This window comes from Leucoraja erinacea, chromosome 18, assembly GCF_028641065.1.
Source record: "Leucoraja erinacea ecotype New England chromosome 18, Leri_hhj_1, whole genome shotgun sequence".
In the NCBI taxonomy this organism is placed as follows: domain Eukaryota; kingdom Metazoa; phylum Chordata; class Chondrichthyes; order Rajiformes; family Rajidae; genus Leucoraja; species Leucoraja erinaceus.
The window spans coordinates 6,738,638-6,760,349 of record NC_073394.1 but is presented as its reverse complement, the minus strand read 5'-3'; the positions used below and the strand labels follow the sequence as shown (position 1 = coordinate 6,760,349).

The 21,712-nt window shown below is 42.5% G+C and overlaps 1 protein-coding gene across 6 annotated transcripts in view; it reads right to left on the bottom strand.

The window, feature by feature from the left end:
* The window catches only part of LOC129705599 (liprin-alpha-1-like), a 107,206-nt gene extending 87,435 nt beyond the window's left edge, over positions 1 to 19,771 (bottom strand). For 3 of the 6 annotated variants that reach the window (XM_055649207.1, XM_055649210.1, XM_055649208.1), the window contains exon 1: positions 19,110 to 19,770. In XM_055649207.1, coding sequence (XP_055505182.1) covers positions 19,110 to 19,352 — 243 coding nt within the window. In that variant the 5' untranslated portion in view covers positions 19,353 to 19,770. Of the gene's footprint in view, positions 1 to 13,479; positions 13,759 to 19,109 lie in introns of those variants that run through there. The other 3 variants (XM_055649206.1, XM_055649209.1, XM_055649212.1) reach the window with 2 other exon arrangements.
* Positions 19,772 to 21,712: the final 1,941 nt, after the last annotated feature.

The window sequence follows — 21,712 nt, the reverse complement described above, 5'->3', positions numbered from 1 at the left end:
TGTATGCTTAAATCCAAAGTACAAACAACACCCACAACAAATGGCAGTGGAAAATACTTCTCTGTAATCTTTAATTTTTAAATATTGGCATGACAGCATGTAAAACAATACCTAAAAAGACAAACCAATGGGATAGCTAGGCATTAAACAATGCATTTTATTGTTAAAAGTGAAAATAACATGGAAGTCCATAATAAGCACCATGTGCAGAACTTCAGGTCAGATGATGTAGTTGGTAATAACAGAAAATTGGGTCATAAGAGATGGGCAGGATAAGAAGTACAAGCAACCAGTCTCTCATTTACTATAGTTCAATGTGCACCAAAGTCAACCAAACAAAATGTTTTGAAATACAGATTATGAATATTCAGGCCACAGAATCTTCTGAATCTTTCACATGCACCTCCTCCAACTTCATCTACTGCCTCCATTGTGACCTCTTCTACATCAGCAAAACCAAGCTTAGACTTGGTGATGCTTCGCTGCACACGTCTGCTCGGTCCACCAAGGCCTGTGGAATTCCCGGTTGCTAAACAATTTAACTTGTCCTGGGCCCCCTTCATTGCCAGAGTGAAACCACGTGCAGACTGAAGGAACAGCACCCTACATGCCGCTTGAGTAGCTTACAACCTAACTGTATGAACATCAATTTCTCTAATATTAGGAATTTCTACAAACACCCCCCCCCCCAACTCCTCCCTGAACCTTGGCTGACCTTGCACCGGTCCCTCCCCTCCACCCAGGAATGAGTGGGTTAACATATGGTGAGCGTTTGACGGCATTGGGCCTGCACTCGCTGGAGTTAAGAAGAATGAGGGGGGACCTCATTGAAATGGTGAAAGGGTTGGAGAGAGTTGATGTGGAGAGGATGTTTCCACTTGTGGGAGAGTCTAGGACTAGATGTCTGTTGTGTTTCAGCTGGTGTAATAACTGGCGCCTTACACCATGATAAAGGTCCAAAGACTTTATTAACGACATAGCATATATAACTTCATGCTAGCACGTCTTACTAATTCTAAAGGGAACAGGCAGGGAGGACTACTGTAAAAGCAAGTGGGTGTAACTACCAAAGCATGACTCATAACATGAGTGACACTGATCAACATCCTCCCTCTTAAAGAATCAATAACGACAAAAGCCATTAACTAAGTACGGCATGCATAGCAATTGATAATAAACTGGAGGAAAGTCAAATATAATCCGGGTACTACAGAACCGGTCTACAAACAGGACCAGCACGTGTACGATAGAGACCATCTCCGTTCTTTCCCCCCTGGGGAGAGGCGAGGGAGATTAGACCAGCTTTCCTGGAGACGAAGCATGAGACTGTGGCACAGGCGAAGACGTCACGGGCAGAGCAGCCATTGCAGACATGGATTGTTGTGTTGGTAGAGGCATAGGAGTGCCGCTAAACACAGATGGAAGTGTACTTGTACGGTCTGGATAATATGCTCCATGTTGTGTTTCCCCACTCCTGGCACCATGTTGTGTTTCGGCTGGTGTAATAACTGAAGCCTTATACCAAGACAAAGACTTTATTAACGACATAGCATATATAACTTCATGCTAACACGTCTTTCTAGTTCTAAAGGGAACAGGCAGGGAGGACTACTGTAAAAGCAAGTGGGTGTAACTACCAAAGTATGACTCATAACATGAGTGACATTGGTCTACAATGTCATAGCCTCAGAATTAAAGGACGTTCTTTTAGGAAGGAGATGAGGAGGAATTTATTTAGTCAGACTAGTGTGGAGAATCTGTGGAATTCTTTGCCACAGAAGGCTATGGAGGCAGTTAGTGGATATTTTTATTAATGCAGATATAGATTCTTGATTAGTATGTCAGAGGTTATGGGGAGAAGGCAGGAGAATGGGGTTAGGAGGGAGAAATAGATCAGCTATGATTGAATGGTATAGACTTGATGGGCTGAATGGCCTCATTCTGCTCCTATTCTTTATGACTAAGGAGCACCAGCATTGAGGGTCAAAGTGGAGGAAATGTTATGACCAATTCCTAACCAACACAAGTCTGTTGGTCCGGACGTCCTGAAGCCAGTGGTAGATGGAGGCTCCAACACCAAGGTCCAAAAATAATCTTATTTGGCATTAAGGTGTTGAAAGACGAGTTGGAATCCAGGTTACATAAAACTATCCATCACCATCCATTTCCCATCCAATTCAGCTCACACGATACTTCCAAATGTGACGAAAAACACGGGAACCATTTATCTCAAATCCATTTAAGCTTAAACAGACGACAGAACTCCACAATCTACATTCTGTTTGTCTCACTAAATAAATATCAAAAAGAGTGTTGAACTGACCAAAAGATGCATGGGAATCAAAAGAAAAGGCAGCAGCTCTGGATATTCATTGCCACAATAGTCAACTATCTGACATATTGTAAGTACTACGTGCACTAAAAATGTTCTGTTATGGTGGCGGACATAAAGCTAATCAATCATTCTTCGTCCACAATTTTGAGATAATCAATACAGTAGCAAATAATGAAAATAAAAGCAGGATGACAATCCATTTAAATTATTGAATGGATGTTGTACTTTGATTTCTAACGTAGGTTAAAATCGAGCCAGACTGATGGATTGAACCTTCCTTTTTATTCTGGAGCAGAATGATATCAAATAACTTTAGTCTCAGCATCTAAATTTAGTTTTTAATGAGTTTTTGCATGAATATTTTGGATAGGTATGGGCAAGATTGGAAAATGGAACACCATTTTACACTACTGGTGGTCTGGAAATTATGATTTAAAACAGCATCCAGACCAACAAATATCCAAAAAATAAACATTCATAAAACTTTATGGCTTTATGAATAGGTAGGAGAGAAGTCGCATTCTACTTTGTTTTCCATTACATGGGCATACGTTTTGTCAAACTTGTATACCACTGTGGCCCTCTGGACTACATTGTAAACTCACCAAACAGTTTAGTGATCAGAGATTCTCTAACCTGCACCATGAGCCTTCCCCAGATTTATTGTCTGACCACTTCATATGTTCATAGGTTCATAAGTGATAGGAGTAGAATTAGGCCATTCGGCCCATCAAGTCTACTCCACCATTCAATCATGGCTGATCTATCTTTCCCCCTTAACCCCATTCTCCTATCTTCTCCCCATAATCCCAATCTATCTATCTCTGCCTTTAAAATATCCATTGACTTGGCCTCCGCAGCCTTCTGAATTCCACAGATTCACCACTTAAATGTTCTAATTGTTTAAAGAGCTCTCTTTCCCTCATCTTTATCTACACACATGATGGCTTTCTTCCGGGCATGATGGCTGCAGATCCAACCAAATGAGAGACACCCTGAAGCCAGAACTACAACTATTGGTTTTTAATTGCTCTTAATAGACACATGCTATTCGGTCCAACCAGAGCACACTTAGGAGACAAAGAGACCACTAGGAACAAGACTACTTTATCATAAATCACTTAATTTAATTATCGTCTTTGTAAATAAAGCACATTTGCCCTGTAGACATTAAGCAAGCAAGCAAACAATAAACATTAAGCAAGCAAAAATAAGGAATGAAAATATTGCGATGCTTAGCTAATTCAGAGATTGTACATAGCGGGTTTGGCCAGAGATCAAATGTAGCAAAAGATTCAGGAGTGTCGAGGAGATTTTTAAAGATAGCAAGTAGTTATGATCTGAAATGCACTGCCCATTTGTGGTGGATGAAGATTCAATCATGGCTTTCTCAACCAAAAATAGATAAACATTAAAAAAATAAAATTTACAGGAGGTTCACCAGGTTCATTCCCAGGATGGCGGGACCGACATATGATGGAAAAAATTGGGGCGACTGGGCTTGTATTCATTGGAATTTGGATGGTTGAGAGGGGATCTTATAGAAACATATTAAATTGTTAAAGGATTGGAGAGACTAGATGCAGGAAAAATGTTCCCGATGTTGGGGGGAGTCCAGATCCAGGGGTCACAGTTTAAGAATATGGGGTAGGCCATTTAGGGCTGAGATGAGGAAAAAAAAATCTCCCAGAGTTGTGAATCTGTGGATTCTCTGCCACAGAAAGCATGGAGACCAATTCACTGGATGTTTTCAAGAGAGATTTAGGTTTAGCTTTTAAGGCTAAAGGAATCAAGGATATGGGGAAAAAGCAGGAATGGCCCTCTCCTGCACCTATTTTTCTATGTTTCATTGTTTTTAAGAATGAAGGAATGGGGTTGGACTATAGAGGTATAGGCTCAAGGGGCTGACTAGCTGTAATAATTTGACGATCTCGAAAAGCACCAAAATCTTTGTGCAGAAAAAAAGTAAAACATTATTTGTCAGAAGATATTTGACTAGACTGTAGCACTTACTTGATAAATGGTGTCATTTTATTCCTTCCCTCAAAGCTCAAAATTAAGGACTATTATCAACCGTCGTATGCTGAGCAGCATTTCATATTTACCTAATCATGTGGAAAATTTTACTCCGATCTCCCAGAGTGCTTATTTTGGGATTTATGGTAGTTTGCCTGAAATTTATCTACCAATAAAGATAATCTTTATTTACCTTGTGTTATCTTATCTTATTTTGAACATCATCTCCTCATCCCAGAATTAGAATGAATGCAGTCTGTTTGACCAATTTCCATTTGCACTCAAATTCACTTGGACTACCTCCGACACCTCCCTCCCCTTTTTTGATCTCACCGTCTCCATCACAGGAGATAGACTATCAAATGACGTTTATTATTAACCCACAGATTCCCACAACTATCATGACAATACTTCCTTCCCACCCAGCCTCCTGCAAAGACTATCCCCTACTCCCAATTCCTTCGTCTACGCTGCACCTGCATCCAAGATGAGGTGTTCCATACCCGGACATCCTTTCTCCCATCAATGATGAGGACCCTCACTCGTGTCACCTCGGCACCCCACAGCTCCGTCCTTGCTCTTCCTCGACGCGACAGAGTCCCCCTAGTCCTTACCTTCCACCCAATCATCCGTCGCACACAACACACAATCCACCAAAATTTCTGCCACGGGATCCCAGCGCGAGCCACATTTGCCCATCGCCACCACTTTCCGTCTTCTGCAGAGACCGTTCCCTCCGCAACTCCCTGGTTAACTCACCCCTTCCCACCTAAACCACCCCCTCCCCAAGTACCTTCTGCTGCAACTGCAGAAGATGCAACACCTGTCCCAAAACCTCCTCCCTCGACTCTGTCCATGGATCCCAACAGTCCTTTCAGGTTAGACAGAGGTTCACCTGTACCTCCTCCAACCTCATCTACTGTATCCGTTGTTCAGGATGTGGACTCTTATACATCGGTAAGACCAAATGTAGACTGGGCAATCGTTTCGCGGAACACCTTTGCTCAGCCCATCTGAACCTACATGATCGACCCGAAACATCACCCATTCCCGCTGAGTTACGTCAGCTTTTACTACGAGTTACTACCAACACTGACCTTTCTGTCCGAAGCCTCCTCCATTGTCACAGTGAGGCTAAATGCAAATTGGAAGAATCTCATAGCATACAGAATCTCATATTTCGCTTGGGCAGCTTACAACCCAGGGGTATGAATATTGATTTCTCCAACTTCAAGAAACCTCTGCTTTCCCACTCTCTCCATCCCTCCCCTTCCCCCACCCAAGTCGCACCAGCGTTCATTCACACCTAGCTACAACTAACAATGGCATGGTTCCTTTATCATTGTTACATTTTTGCATATCTTCATTCATTTGTTTTATATCTCTCTACATCATCGTCTATATCTAGTTTCCCTTTCCCGTGACTTTTGATAGGTCTCGATCCAAAAAGTCACCCATTCCTTCTCTCCAGAGATGCTGCCTATCCCGCCTGCTGAGTTACTCCAGCATTTTGTGTCTAACTGTAGTCGGTTTGAAGTTTTTCTTCATGATTTGCATGCCTCTCATGTCTAGTAAATCTGTACTAATACTCACTCCTGACCTATAAAATCCATATTAATGTGACAACGTAAAACATTGCCTATCCAACATCTCTCATAATGCTGTTATAGATTTAAATAAGTTGGGAAGAGAAGTGGAGCTAATGCCAAGATCAGATAAGCCAAGATTTTGTTGAATGGCAGATTGAGCTCAATGGGGCAGATGGCTTACTCCTCCTCCCATTTGGTTTCTTTTTAATTAACATCTTAAAATCAAAACTTTCACTGTGTGCATATTTAGAAGTATAGTGCTTTGCTCATGAAATAAAGTAAGATGGAAAGAGACTCATGAGGAACATAAATGCAAGTCAAGCCATATGGCTTTGTTGTTCCATAGTAAAATTCTGTACATTACCATGTATTGTGAGCAACAGAGCCATGGAAAGTAGTGTGTATGTGCGTGAGACCATGAAATACAGCAAATCAGGGAACAAAATGTATCAGTAATTAACTAAGAACCAAGCCAAACCTGTCACGGGCCACAATTCAACAAAATAATATCTGTAAATGTCCCTCGAGGAAAGAGACTACCATGAGATAGAAAACAGAAAATAGGTGCAGGAGTAGGCCAGATAATGTGCAACTCAGCAAGCAAAAGAAACAGTAATTTTAACAATAACTGCTTAAATACAAGTTCAGAGTACAGAGCAAAGAAATTCATGAAATGGTGCCCTGATCAAGCAAGACCAAAGTTATATTATAATTAATTCACAAGCTAAAGTATATTACGGTCAATGACTGGCTTCCGAGAACCGTTTTGCACCACAAAAACCATGTTATACAAAACTTGTAAAGAACTTTTTGGCTCCTTAATTCAAGAGGAAAACGCAGACCCCAAATTAACATGTTGAGAAATGGAAACAAAAACGTAAATGTACAGGTGAATTCGCACGTGTTCAATTAATTTAAAATATTGATCAAAGAAGAAATAATATTAAAATACTATCATTACCATCTATTTGCATACATTTACTGATGCTTAATTTGGTGCTTTGAGGTAGAGTAACTCAAATGTTGAAATAATTCAGAAGTAAAATGTGAGTCCACTTTAGGGTAGAACCCTGCATTTTACAACAGTTGTATGGTCTATTAGCAAGCGCATAACAACTAACAGTAATTTGAGACTCCCTAGCTTTCCAAAGAGCACAATAACCAGTGCCTTCCATCACTGCACCTTGCTGTAATTATTGTACGTAATATTGCATTAAAGTCACAATGGCAACAGGTTACTCTCTGCCCAAATTGTTAACAAATCAAATTGTATTAGGTAATAGCAGCTCCCTTTGATCTGCCAGCTGATTATAAAGGGCCTGTCCCACGGTCATGCGACCTGCATGCGGCAAGCGCAACCTAAAGGGCCGGTCCCACCAGCATGCACCATGCACCTAACGTGGTCGTTTGAGCCGTACGGCAAGCGAGACCAAACCAGAAGCGGGAGCCGCGCGGAGGTAGAGTGAGTGACACGACGTCGAGGCGGCTGCGGGCCAGAAGGCCGTTGCCGCGTGGAAGTTTTAAACACGGTCAGTTTTTCGGAGCCCCGTGCGATGTCGGGTCCAGCTCCGCACAACTCCATACGGCTCCGGCGATCGAAGTGAGACCTGCCCCGCGAGGTGCATGCTGGTGGGACCGGCCCTTTAGGTCGCGACAATGTGCCTTTTGTACCTCAGGACAAATACAGGATAAAGGGAATAACGTTGAGTAATATTAAATGAAGTTAATGTTTTCAGTTTTTGTATTAATTACATTTACTTTCCAATCTTTAAAATTAAATACATTTAATGGTTTTTAAATGTCTTCTGACTTTTAAAGGAATTAGGATTTAATTAGCTGATTGGTAAAAACAATGTTTCACTACACAGCAAAATGTTGATGTGCAGAGCATTGAATCAATTACATGGGTTCTCAGCCTTGGGTAATGTTAAGCTTCCTTAGTGATGTTGGAGCTGCACTTGTTCGGTAAAGCGAAGAGTATTCTATCAGAATCCTATATCAAGTCAGGAGAAAAGTTTTTAGCCACAGGATACCCAATCTCTCACCTGGTCTTGTAGCAACAGTATTTATATGACTGACCCAACTTCTGGTTAATGGTGAATCCCACCCACAATGCTGAACATGATAATTGATCAGTACTTAGTGTGATGTGAATGCTTCTTCTCACTGATAAACAAAGCTTGATATGGTCCTTCTTGCAAATAGCAGTAATGGACAATTTGATTTTCTGAGGGCTTGTGAATATTAAGTACAGGTACTATAACATGAGAATTGCATCCCTTAGAAACTTTGTGTTATAGAAAATCATGCTATTATGACCATTGTGACAATGGAGAAGAGAGGATTGGGACTACAGAGCTTCAGACTCACAATAACGCGTTTTTCCGCTCCACAGAATTTACAAAAATAAAAATCTTTTCAATAGTTTAATAAGTTTATTTCCATTACTACAAGCTAAAAACATACTGAAGGATATATGGTACATTGTTTATTAATAGAGTATCATTGCACAAGTGTCAATAGAAGCGATTGCGTGTCAATTTCAATGGCTACCCATAATTAAAACAGAAGCTATGTTTGGAAGAGACAAGGGTGCCTGATTTCTGCGGGGAGGTCATATGGAAACAGATTTCTTCCCAAAACGGTTTAAATACAAGTCATTTGTTTTAATTCAGACAAGCAATTTTTACAGTGGCTTTCAAATGGAAAAGAATCAGTAACAAGTGTGATGTTGCTTCCTGGGGTCACTGAGAAGTTTAATATTGTGGTCTTCCTGGCTATTCATTTGTGTCAACCTCAATTAAGAGTGCTAGAATAGAACATATCCTTCGATGAGTTGCAATCTGATGCAAAATCAATGATTTTTTTGTTTTTCTTAAAAAGATGCAGAACAGCACCTTTAAATTTGTGTGAGCAATGTATAATATCAACCAAGTATTTTGTGGTTTTCAAAATGGAGATATTGTATGTGGAGTAGAATCACCAGTGACATAACTAGGTAATTCAGGGTACAAAAACAAACTGTAGCAGTTTCTAAGGATGTATCCAAATATACAAGAAATCAGAAAATTATTGAAATTTTGGCTAAAACTTTCAATTATAATACATACCCCAGTGCACCCAAGATAATCAACAATCTTAAAAAATTAAATACAGTGTAGAAACCAAACCATTCACATCCTGTACATAATTTATAATAGTAACCAACAGACAGGGCAGCATGGTGCCACAGCGGAAGAGTTGCTGCCTTACAGCGCCAGAGACCCGGATTCGATCCTGACTATGGGTGCTCTCTGTACGGAGTTGTATGCTCTCCACATGACCTTGTGGGTTTCCTCCGACACTCCAAAGACAAACGAGTTGGGAAAATGTAAAATTGTCCCTCGAGTGTGTAGAATAGTGATAGTGTGTGGTGATCGCTGGTCAATTTACCATTAAGTTCATTTTGCTCCCAACTCATACAATAACATTTCTGAAAATTCTAAATGTGCTGCTGCATGCTCAGGTTGTATAATAACTTGTCCAATAAAAAGGACATTGTTCTGACTACATCTCTACAACCAACCATACTTAGGAATAAAACAGAAAAGGATGCATTACTAATTACCTGCAGAACTAGATCACAGCTCAACAAATTACACAAACATTTCCACTAAGACAAAATGTTTGCAGTGTGAATTTTGTTCATTTGTCTTTGAGCACTTGAGAGATAGACAATATATTCATTGCAGTTAATTAGTGCATTGTTTACAATTAAATAAGTTGCAATAGTATGAAGTTTAAGTGAAATAGAAAAATGATTTGTACATCTGTCCTTCTTCGGGATTTTTAAATCTAGCTGGGTAATTCTGAATATCTTACAAAATGTGAAGTTCCATGTTACTTTGAATTTAGAGAACTGATAATTAAAAGTACAATTAAACAAGTTAGTTAAGGTGGGCTATAGATAACATGACTACAAAATCAGGTCAGAGACTAGGAATCTTGCAGCAAGTAACTCATCTCCGAGAGACCAGAGATTGCAGTTAGAATCTTTAGCAAGAACAAAAGTGTTGGAAGAACTTAGCAGGTCAGGCAACATCTGAAGAGGTGACATTTCCAACTGCACTTTGAAGAAGGGCCCCGACCTAAAACATCATGTCAATTTTTCACCCCATATGCTACCCGGCCCACTGAAATCAACCAACACATTGTTTTTAACTCGCCTCCTAAATCCCCAAAGCCTATCCACCATCTACAAGGCTCGTCAGGAATATGATGGAATACTCTCCCCTTGCCTGCATAAGTGCAGTTTCAAAAACACTCAAAAAACTCAACAGCATACAGGATATAGCAGCTTGCTTGAAAGACACTGCAACACCAATGCAGAATAGCAGCATTTGTACCAACTACAGGATGCACAATGGCAACTCATCAGGACTTCTAACACAGCACCTTCCAAACCCACTATCTCTACCAGCTAGAAGAACAAGGAGAGCAAAAGCATGGGAACACTACCACAGGTACGCTCCCTCCACGCCACGCACCATCATGATTTGGAAATATATTGTTGTTCCTTCACTGTTGCTGGTCAAAATCCTGGAATTCTCTCTGGCAGTATTGTGGATTTACAGTGGCAGTTCAAGAAGGTGCCTCACCACCATCTTCAAGGGCAATTAAATGCTGGGTCAACCTGTGAAACCCACATCCCTTGAATGAATAACACATAGTAAATAAAAAAACGCTGCCTTCATTGAATGTGTTTAGTAGTATTGTAGTTCCAGAATAGTACTGGAATTCCATAGGCCTGGTCCATTAACCCATGAGAATTAGCCTATTAGCCTATAACCCTATTAGCAATTAGGGTGCCCAATGGGTCATGTATAAAAAGTTAAATATGTTCTCCTTTTAACATGTATGAAAGTTAATTTGATGTCTCCTTTTTTTCAAAAATAAGTTATTGAAGGGAAAAAAAAACTCTGAATTAGACGTCCACAAACGTTTTAACTCATTGGGATACATATCCAAATTTTCAATGTATCTTTTAGCTGGATTTCCAAGAAGACATGGTCCAAGAAGATATAGTCTTTATAGATATCTTACAAGGGCCCCATACAAACTATATATCTTGTATTTCATGTCACTGTACTGTATACCTAAATGAATATAAATGTTGGCTGCAGCCGATTAGTTTCCCCCCACAATAGAATATACAAGGCTAAACTAGTTGTAAAATGGCTTTTGTCCAATTGTCCAAATCCCAAGATTTATTTTCCCTAAGCAAGACTTGAAAAGATGCTATTATTATATGCTACAAATGCATGCAGTTAGCAACATTTTAGATCAATTGCAATTCTCTGAATAGGAAATACCGCTGACTGAGCCATTTATGTGTACAACTTTTTAGTAGTGATAATAGGTCATTTTTATCAGTGAGAAAATGTAATTCAGTGAAGATTTGGCATTGTTGATAGGGATAAGAGATATCTGGAAAACTGCTGGTAATTATAAATTGAGACTGAATGGGATAAAATTATCATGATTAAAATAGAATTTTAATTCTAAAAACGTATCTTAAAAACGGTGCTTTCTGCACCAATTACTCCCTCATTTAAAAAAAACTGTTTCTTACTTCAGTCAATTGTAGATAAAATTACTACAAAATAAAACAGAGTCACCAAGTAAATACTGTGTACCACATTAAGATCTCCAATTGGCTAGAGCATGGCAAGTCTTTGGCCTCATGAGCATGGATCAAAAGTTGCAGTCAATCATTTAAAGATTAAAGATCTTCTAACTTCTGCATCAACTGCATGAGGCACATGCAAGGAGAAATTCTTACATGTTCCCAATTAACTGAAATTGTTGAAGTTAGAAGGTGAAAGGCACTTAAAGGTGGCATGTAACAATACTGCCAACAATTTTTGTAATGCTTTAATTCTGATTGATTTAGTGTGAACTAATATGTGGATGCTAAACTGTAGTCATGCCAGTTTATGGAATATTTTCTAAGTGGGGTAGCTAACTTACTACGAGCAACTATTCATAGTTACTTGCAACTCAACCTAATATGCAAGCCTAAGGCATTATGCTCATGTCCACTAGTGCTATTCACTGGAGACATACATACTGGACCACCCACATCAGGAATTCAATAGGTGAGTCTTTTTTTTTTTTTAAAAAGCACACCATGAATGCCTTTTGAAATGAGCAAGTAATTCTCAAGTTTAACTTTTTTTGCTGCTGATCATTAACTCTTTAAAAGAAAATCCATCATTACTGTATCAAAAAAAACATATGAAAGAGAAAATTGTACTTGAGATTGTGGCTACTATCTCTGCCACAATTCTAAAACCACCAGCTGTTTAAAAGTAACACTTTAAAAACAAGTATTTAAAAAACATTTCCAATACCACACCATAGTTCGAATGGAAAGCTACGTGTAACAAACATCAAGTGTGATCTAATTTCCCAGTGACATGATGCCAAAGTGCAATCAACTCCTACAATCCCTTACTTCCCTGAAAAAGCAAGGATTTCCAAATATTTGGTTGGTCTCACGAAACTATCACCCATTGCTCTCTATCTTCGGAGAACAAACAATCCTTAATTAGGTGAATTATAATGAAAACAAATATTATTATGAGAACCAGTTACAGAAAATGACTGTTTAACTATCACAGTATTACTGTTGATGACACAATTATTTGTAACTCCGCAGTACAGCAATACAAAAGCAGCATATCAACAAGGTTTCCACAAAGTGACTAAACACAAGCTGTGGACTTGGGGGTCTGCTTTTATTCAGCACCTCCAAAATGGAACCTGATCCATAAACAAGTTAGTTAATTTATTAACAAAAGAAAACTATTACCATAAAATTATGATAATTCGTCACACATCAAACACCCCAGGTTATTTTACTTGCTTTATTGATCAAAAAAGCAATTATCAACCTCAGCACAGATGGAAAAAAATTATTGAAGAAAATGTCAATCATAAACTATGGGTTTCATTCAAATACACTTCATACTCTCTCTCCCCACCAAATAAAATAGAGGAAAACCTAATTAAACTAGTTCATAATTTGGAAACCATTATTCATAGTTGTGATATTGGGCTACACAAAGTTTAAAATTGTAAAACCGGACCAAGTATGGTTTTCCATAATAGTACTGAAGGAATATTCCTAAATTACAAAGTTTATGCAAGACATTGGCTGTTGAAATGCTGCATAAATGTTTCAGAGAAAGGCAGAGGCTTTCCAAAATAAATGTTTAAAGCAAATGCAGAAGAGATGCTCATGGGAAAATCTCAACATTGCTTTACAGGTAGTTTGCATCCAAGAAAATTAGCAAATTGAGCTCCTTAATCCAACACTGCTGTTACAATGAGAATGTAGCATGAATAGCAAATCACAGACAAAATACAACAGAAAAAGCAGCAAGATTTTCTAATGGAACCTTTGCAATCAAACTAATTTTGAAACATCAGCATTAGCTCAAAACTTTGTTCAATGGAAAATAATAGTGAAGTACTAAAAACATGGCTTCCACCCACCATGTCCATGCCGATCCTCAAGTACTGATCTTCATTCATCCCATTACCAATACTTGATCCATTACCTTTTATGCTTTGCAATTCAAGTGTTCACCCTGATACTTAAATGAGTAAACCACTCCCATCACTCAAGTAATGCAATCTAAATTCCAACCATCTGGGTAAAAAATTCCTCGGATATCCTTTAAACATCTTTCCTCTTTACTTAATCTATACCCTCCAGCATCTGACAACTGTATTGGGAAACGTTTTCTTAATAGGTTTTTCTAATATCTACCACCCTACTAATCCCAATTAGATTCTCCCGACCCCCTCTCCATTGCATCCTCTCCAGATAGAGCAAAGTGCGGTAACTAAAATTTCACACAGTATTCCAGCTGTGGCACAATCAATGTTTTATTAAGATGTATCATAACCTCCCAGCTCTTATATCTTATGACCTGAATAATATAGATAATATCTCTTACATGTTCTTCATCACCTTATCCACTTACGCTTTAACCTCAGGAATCCTCGAACTTGCATGGAAAGCTCCCTCAGTTCCTCAATAATATCTAGGGCCCTACCAACCAATGTGCATGTTGTACCTTTATTAGAGCTCCCTATGTGCATTACCTCAGGATTAAATTTCACCTGCTATCACTCTGCTTATTTTATTATTCAACGAATATCTTCCTGTAACATAGAACTATCCTCCTATCAATAACATCACTGATTTTCATGTCATCAGTCAACTTACTGATCATACCTCCTCTATATCCATCATAAACTATGGATTTCATTCAAATACACTTCATTCTCTCTCCTCATACCTCCTTTAAAAGGAGCACCAATATCTCTAGTACATCACTGGTTAAAGACTTTCAATCAAAAAAAATTCCACCACCATCAACAATCCAATTTGCCATCCTCCTAGTATCCAATGGACACTAACCTTACGAAAGGCCACTCCCCTGTCAAAGGGCCTTAGAGATCTTCATGTAGAAGACATCAACTGCAGTTTTCCTGCATTTTGTAAATGCACAGCTAATCATCTTCCTAACGGCAGATAGATTATATCACTGATATTATATTAATGTGTTAGACAAGTTATTTCAGGAACATGGAACAAGCACCACAAGCATCACAGTGAATTTCACAAGAGGTAAATATTCTAAACTGAAAGTGCACTGACAATATGAAATAATTATCTTCTATTATATTTATACTGAATTACAAAACCCACATTGTACACTGACAGAATAATGTACAAGGGAAAACAGTCAACCAATTTATTTTCTGCCAGTAGTCAAATGAATATGGAAGGCCAGGAAGAAATTTCTTAATTGATCGCCTTATTTTAAAACATACGCAGCATACATGTGAAACGTTTTTAATGCCTGTAGGATAAAAGGTAACAAGTAAGCAAGCCATTAAAAACGCCAAATCAACAAGACATAGTTGGAGGGAAGAAATTCAGAACCTCGTGTCATGAGGTCAGGACCTAGTGTTAACGTCAAGAACACGAAAATATTGGTTGCTGTCCTGAGAAAGCAAAGGAGTGAACACAACCCTGTCTTCATTAACAGAACTGCTGTAGAGATGGTCAACAGCTTCAAGTTCCAAGCCATTATATCATCAGCAACTAATGTAGTCCCTTTACACTGATGCAACAATCAAGAAAGCACATCATCATATTTACTTTCTTAGGTGTCAGAGAAGATTCAGCATGTCCACGAGGATTCCCTTGAACTGCTACAAATACACTAGAAAAAGGATTCTGACAGGATACATCTCAGCCTGGTATGACAACTGCTCTGTTCTTGACGGCCTGAACCTGCAAAGTGTGGTGAACACAGCTTAGTTCATCACAGGTTTGGCACTTCCTTTTATTCAGTCCATCTTCACAGTGCATTGCATCAGAAAGGCTGAAAGTATCAACAAAGATGCCTACCTCCTGGCCATCCCCTTTCTCTCTTCTACCTTCTGGGAGAAGGTGCAGGAGCTTGAAAGCCCATACTTCAAGACTTAACAGTTTCAACCCCACTGCTGTCAGTCCCCCAACCCAATTACCTCTTTCACACCTTGCCAGAGTTGTGACCATACTCTGTGTTGTGTACACTCACTCTTAATCCTAACTGATTACACTATGTAGTAATTGTACCTTAATATTCTTTAACTCTGAATGATGTTGGGCACATATCATGTTTATTGATGTATTTGAAATGACTGTGTATATCCTGTTTACCCGGCAAGATTCATGTGAACAAGGAATGTAATTGCACCTTTGACAATAAACAAAGCTGTATAACTGACCACCCTAAGCAACTCCAGAATATGCATAATACAATTTGAACTGAAACATATAAATCAAAGAAAATCTACTCCCATAGGATTTGGAAACAGTTTGTACAGAACATACATTTTACTATTTAAACTCAACGTTTCCCATTTCAACCATTGTAAATACATTTCTATTTAACTTAATGACCACATACAAAAGTCTATATGTCCTTTTCCATAGCCTGGCCAATCTAAACTGACAGTCACCTGAAGAATAGTCAGAGTCAGAGTCAATTTAATTGTCATTTGGACAAGAATAGCAACCATTTTTCCATAATTCATTACTATAATGTTCTATTTCACCCCAGTTACCATACAAAGCATAACATATTTAACTGTCAAGCAATTGTAGTACCTCTGCAAAGAGACAAATAGATTATACTACTTAGATAAGATTGATTAGTAGGACTGAGTGTCACAATCCCTAAATTTTCACTACAATTGACATTCTTGGGTATGACCACTAGGTGAATTTGCTAACAATCAGACACATCTTCAGTTGTGTACCTCAACGTCGCTGGGTGTTTCGGCCTTTTATCACAAGACACCCTCGGTCAAGGCAGGCCCACCTGGGTGTGCATCTTATTGTTAGCCTCTAGATGGTCACGCGGCAGCCGAGACAGCATCTTTCCTCTTCAGTCACAGCCAGTGACTGCTCCATTCGGCGGCATTGGCAAGTTATTGTATTGCCCTCCTTTGTATATAATGCTGACCAAGTGGTCAGCTTCTAGCCTGAAGTATATTCTCAATAAAATACCAGCAAGAGACAACAGGAGCCTAGTGCTCCTCATCTATTATCATTTAAAAAGCTTTTCTTTTCCAACAGTGGATGACCTCACATTTTCACAGTATGATTCATTTCTGTTGTCCCTGTCCTTTAATTAACCTGTTTATATCCAGCGTGAAGCCTCCACACCACCTTCACAACTCAACCAGATATGTATCATCAGCAAAATTAAATCCACCAATCTGGTCCTCTCCTCCCAATCATTGATATGGAATGTGAGCTGCTGGAATCATGCAACGTCCAATTAATCATAATTCCCCACCCAAAAGTGACCCATTTATTTTTATTCGCTGTTCATTAACCAATCCTTAATCTACACTCCAATCCCATGTGTTCTAATTTTGTTGCATAATCTCATGCAGCACTTTATTGAGGGCCTTCCAACTAAAACCACACATCATACACTGGACTACCCCTTCATATCACTTCTAAAATCAAAAGACAGAACAAAATATATTTGCCCAATCCTATGACTATTTTCTAAATGTTCTTCCTTAATATGAGAGTCTAGCATTCCTGACAACCAATCGATTTGTACTTACACATGTTCTCTGTTTTTACTTTATGTAGCAAAGTTACCGTTGCAATGTTCAATTTGTGAGAAGCGTTATAAGTTGTCCCACTTGAGACATTGAAACACAAAATCCCAGTCTGATATTTCAGGTGCAGTGAAGGAGTGTTACATTTTTTTTAATGCGATGTTCAAGATTTTTCTCATGGACATAAGTCATGAAGTTATTTCAAAACAGTGAAGTAACACCAAATTCTCACAATATTCAAACAGATTGTCTGTCCATTACCTCATTACTGTTTTAGGAAGCTTGCAGTGTACAAAAGGCTCCCACAATTTCAATCTTACAACTGGAACTATACCATTGAATGCCAACAGAATTCACATGTACACCTTATTATGGCAAGATATCTCTGCATGTTTCCTCAGGAAAACCACAAAACCAAGCTACGACAGGTGGTTATGGTTAACCAAAAGCTTGGTCAGAGGTTGGTTTGAAAAAGGAAATAGAGGGAGAGGGAATTTAAAAGAGCCCTAGCAGCCAAAGAGACAATTACTGATGATAGAATGACCAAAATTATGGATGATCAAGGTTAAAGTTGGAGAATACCACATACTGGAAGAGATTTTTTGTTCTCTTTGGCCAAGTTTTGGGTTAATTTCATTCCTTCTTCAGTGTGGCTCAGTATTTTGTTTTGATAAAGTTTACATTAAATGCCTTGGAGCGATTAAACATAAACGAGTTGTTCCTGAAAGGTGCGGCAACAAAAAAAACATCCCAAAGGACAGGAAAGAGATAATGGATAAAACTGAATGGGAGTCAAAGCACATTGGGAGGAACTAGAAAGGAAAATGGCAGAAACGTGAGGAGTAATTAAAAGGACCAAGAATATTGAGGCTGGCACCAGGCAGGGCGTCAACTGGTAAAAGAGGAGTTGTTGAGTGGGTAGAATAGCTGGAAATTGGGGGGAGGGATGGTGAAGACACAGGGTGCAAAGGGAGCAGGGATGAGGAGTGAGGAGTGACAGAGAGGGGGAAAGACAGGTTAATGAACAACGGATGAGGGAAAACCCAGTGCCGGACAAGGGAAGGGAGGGATGGATGAGGGGAGGAAAGGGGGACTGAGAGAAAGGGAGGGGAGGGAAGGAAAACAAGCTTCTGAGAGGCGCAAACAGAGGAAAACAGGGAAATAGAAGGGCTGGATGGGAAAAACAGGGGAGGGAAGAGAGGTAAAAAAGGGTCACTGAGGAGGGCGGATGGAGATACGGTGGAGGAGTAAAGGTGGACAGAGAAGGGGGCAAACTGAGGAGACAACAGAAGGGTGGGGGAAATGCTGTCAGAAAGGATTTGAAGGATAAGGAGTAGGTCGTCCTGTTGAGTGGATAGAGACAATAAGCAAAAATGGGTTGGGGAAACAAGGAACTTAATGGATGAAGAAGAGGGGGGGGGGGGGGGGGGGTAATCAGAGCCCCGGGGGGGGGGGGGGGGGGGAGAGTGGGGGGTAATCAGAGCCCGGGGGGGGGGGGAGAGTGGGGGGTAAATCAGAGCCCGGGGGAGGGGGGGGGGGGGGGGGGGTAATCAGAGCCCGGAGGGGTGGGGGATCAGAGCCCGGAGGGGGGGGGGGAATCGGAGCCCGGAGGGGGGGGGGAGCCCGGAGGGGGGGGAGCCCGGGGGGGGGGGGGGAAATCAGAGCCCGGAGGGGGGGGGATCAGAGCCAGGAGCCCGGAGGGGGGGGATCAGAGCCCGGAGGGGGGGGGGGGGGGATCAGAGCCCGGGGGGGGGGGGGATCAGAGCCCGGAGGGGGGGGGGAGGTCAGAGCCCGGAGAGAGGGGGGGGGGGGGGGGGTCAGAGCCCGGAGAGGTGGGAGGTAGGATAGTTCCTGGGGAGGGTGGGAGGAGGACCTGGGGAGGGAGACCACAGAAATGAGGGAGGGGATGTAGGGAGGTGAAAGAGGAAAAACAGGAGATAGAACATCGGTGCGGGTCTGGGAGGGTGCGCGCTGAGCTCTACCTGAGGTAAGGCGGTGTTGAGCTGCCTCTGCAGCGAGTCCCTCTCATGGAAAGCCTCCTGCATCTTGGCCTGACACAGGGCCAGCGACTCCTGCGCCTCCCGCAGGCTCTCCAGCAACTTGTCGCGCTCGTCCAACATGTTCACCATCAGCTGCTCGAAGTTGGCCTCGGTGTCGACGCCGTACTGCGAGCCCCGCGGGCTCAGCGTGTCCTCGCTGATAGTCGGCATCACCTCGCACATCATCTTGGGCCGGAGCCGGGGGTTAGGGACGGAGGGCCTGGGCTCATACACCGGCCTCTCCTGGTGGAGACTGGGGTGGAGGAGCGGCGATTAGTTAATCACTCGACCGAGGATGGGGGGGGGGGGGGGGGGGGGGAGGTTAAAGCCGAAAACAAACCCCGTCCGCCCCGTCAGCCGAGCCGGCGGCAGCAGCCACAGGCCGAGCCGGGGCCCGAGCTCATCGCCGCCCGCCCGCCTGACAGACAAACCCGGGGTCGAAACACAGGCCTCCGTCGTCTCCTCCTCCTCGGCCTCCGCCTCGGTTCACGACGCCCAGATTCGCCGAGTTTAATCACATCGCCGCCGCCGCTCCTCTCCCTCTTTCGATGCTCCCTGGAGGACGTCCTCGACCCCGTCAAGATGTCGGTCGGCGCGCGCGCGCTCCAGCTCCCGTTCCCGCGCCGCGCGCGCGCCCGATGATGATGATGATCATCCTGCAGGTTCCGCCCTCCCGGCTCCTACTGACCACGCCCCTTCCCTCTGGTCCTCCTGACCAAAGATCTTATAAGATCTTTGCTCCTGACAACCTCCCTCTCCTCCCTCTCCCCCTCCCCCCCTCTCTCTCCTCTCTCTCTCTCCTCTCTCTCTCTTTACTGCTTTACACAGAGAGAGAGGGAGAGGGGGAATGAGATAGAATGAGAGAAGAGGGATCCCTCCCTCCCTCCTCTCTCCCTCTCCCTCCCTCCCTCTCCCCCTCCCTCTCCCTCCCTCCCTCCCCCCCCCCCTCCCCCTCCCCTCCCCCCCCCTCCCCCTCTCCCTCTCCTCCTCTCTCTCTCCCCCTCTCTCTCCTCTCTCTCCCCCTCTCTCTCTCCCTCTCTCCCTCTCTCCCTCTCTCCCCTCTCCCTCTCTCCCCCTCTCCCTCTCCCTCTCTCTCCCTCCCTCTCTCCCTCTCTCCCTCTCTCCCTCTCTCCCTCTCTCCCTCTCTCCCTCTCTCCCTCCCTCTCTCTCTCCCGTCGATTTTTCTCATGGACATAAGTCATTAAGTTATATCAAAACAGTGAAGTAACACCAAATTCTCCAGAACCTATCTCACAATATTCAAACAGATTGTCTGGAATTCTCTGCCACAGAAGGTGGCCAGTTCATTGGCTATATTTAAGAGGGAGTTAGATGTGGCCCTTGTGGCTAAAGGGATCAGGGGATATGGAGAGAAGGCAGGTACAGGATACTGAGTTGGATGATCAGCCATGATGATATCGAATGGCGGTGCAGGCTCGAAGGGCCGAATGGCCTACTCCTGCACCTATTTTCTATGTCTATGTTTCTATGTCTGCTCATTACTGTTTTAGGAAGCTTGCAGTGTACAAAAGGCTCCCACAATTTCTATCTTACAACTGGAACTATACCATTGAATGCCAACAGAATTCACATGTACACCTTATTATGGCAAGATATCTCTGCATGTTTCCTCAGGAAAACCACAAAACCAAGCTACGACAGGAGGTTATATTTAACCAAAAGCTTGGTCAGAGGTTGGTTTGAAAAAAAGATTTAAAAAGGAAATAGAGGGAGAGGGAATTTAAAAGAGCCCTAGCAGCCAAAGCGTCACATGACCCCTCCCTCCCTTCGTCCGGCAACGCTGGTCCTCCTAACTCCGACTAGACCCCGCCCCCTCCACTTTCCTCAGCTGCTCCGGTCACCAGAGCCCGTCCTTGACCCCGCCCCCTCCCTCTGGTCCTCCTGGCTGACCCCGCCCCCTCCCTCTGGTCCTCCTGACTGACCCCGCCCCCTCCCGCTGGTCCTCCTGACTCTGGCCCCGCCCCCTCCCGCTGGTCCTCCTGACTGACCCCCGCCCCCTCCCTCTGGTCCTCCTGACTCTGACCCCGCCCCCTCCCCTGGTCCTCCTGACTGACCCCGCCCCCTCCCTCTGGTCCTCCTGACTCTGACCCCGCCCCCTCCCTCTGGTCCTCCTGACTGACCCCGCCCCCTCCCGCTGGTCCTCCTGACTGACCCCGCCCCCCTCCCGCTGGTCCTCCGACTTGACCCCCGCCCCCTCCCGCTGGTCCTCCTGACTGACCCTGCCCCCTCCCTCTGGTCCTCCTGACTCTGACCCCGCCCCCTCCGCCCCGCCAACGGTCGACCTGACTCCATCCCCCTCCTCACCGACACCTCTGCTCCTCCCGAGGCAAGAGGTAATTATACTTTTAAAAAGCTAAATGACACTTCAGTGAAAGCACACTGAGTTATGAGGGGGACAAGGTGGAGTTGACAGGATGGACACATATTCCTTAGACTGAACAACTATGAAAATCTATATATGGTGTAGGAAGGAACTGCAGATGCTGGTTTAAACCGAAGATAGACACAAAATGCTGGAGTAACTC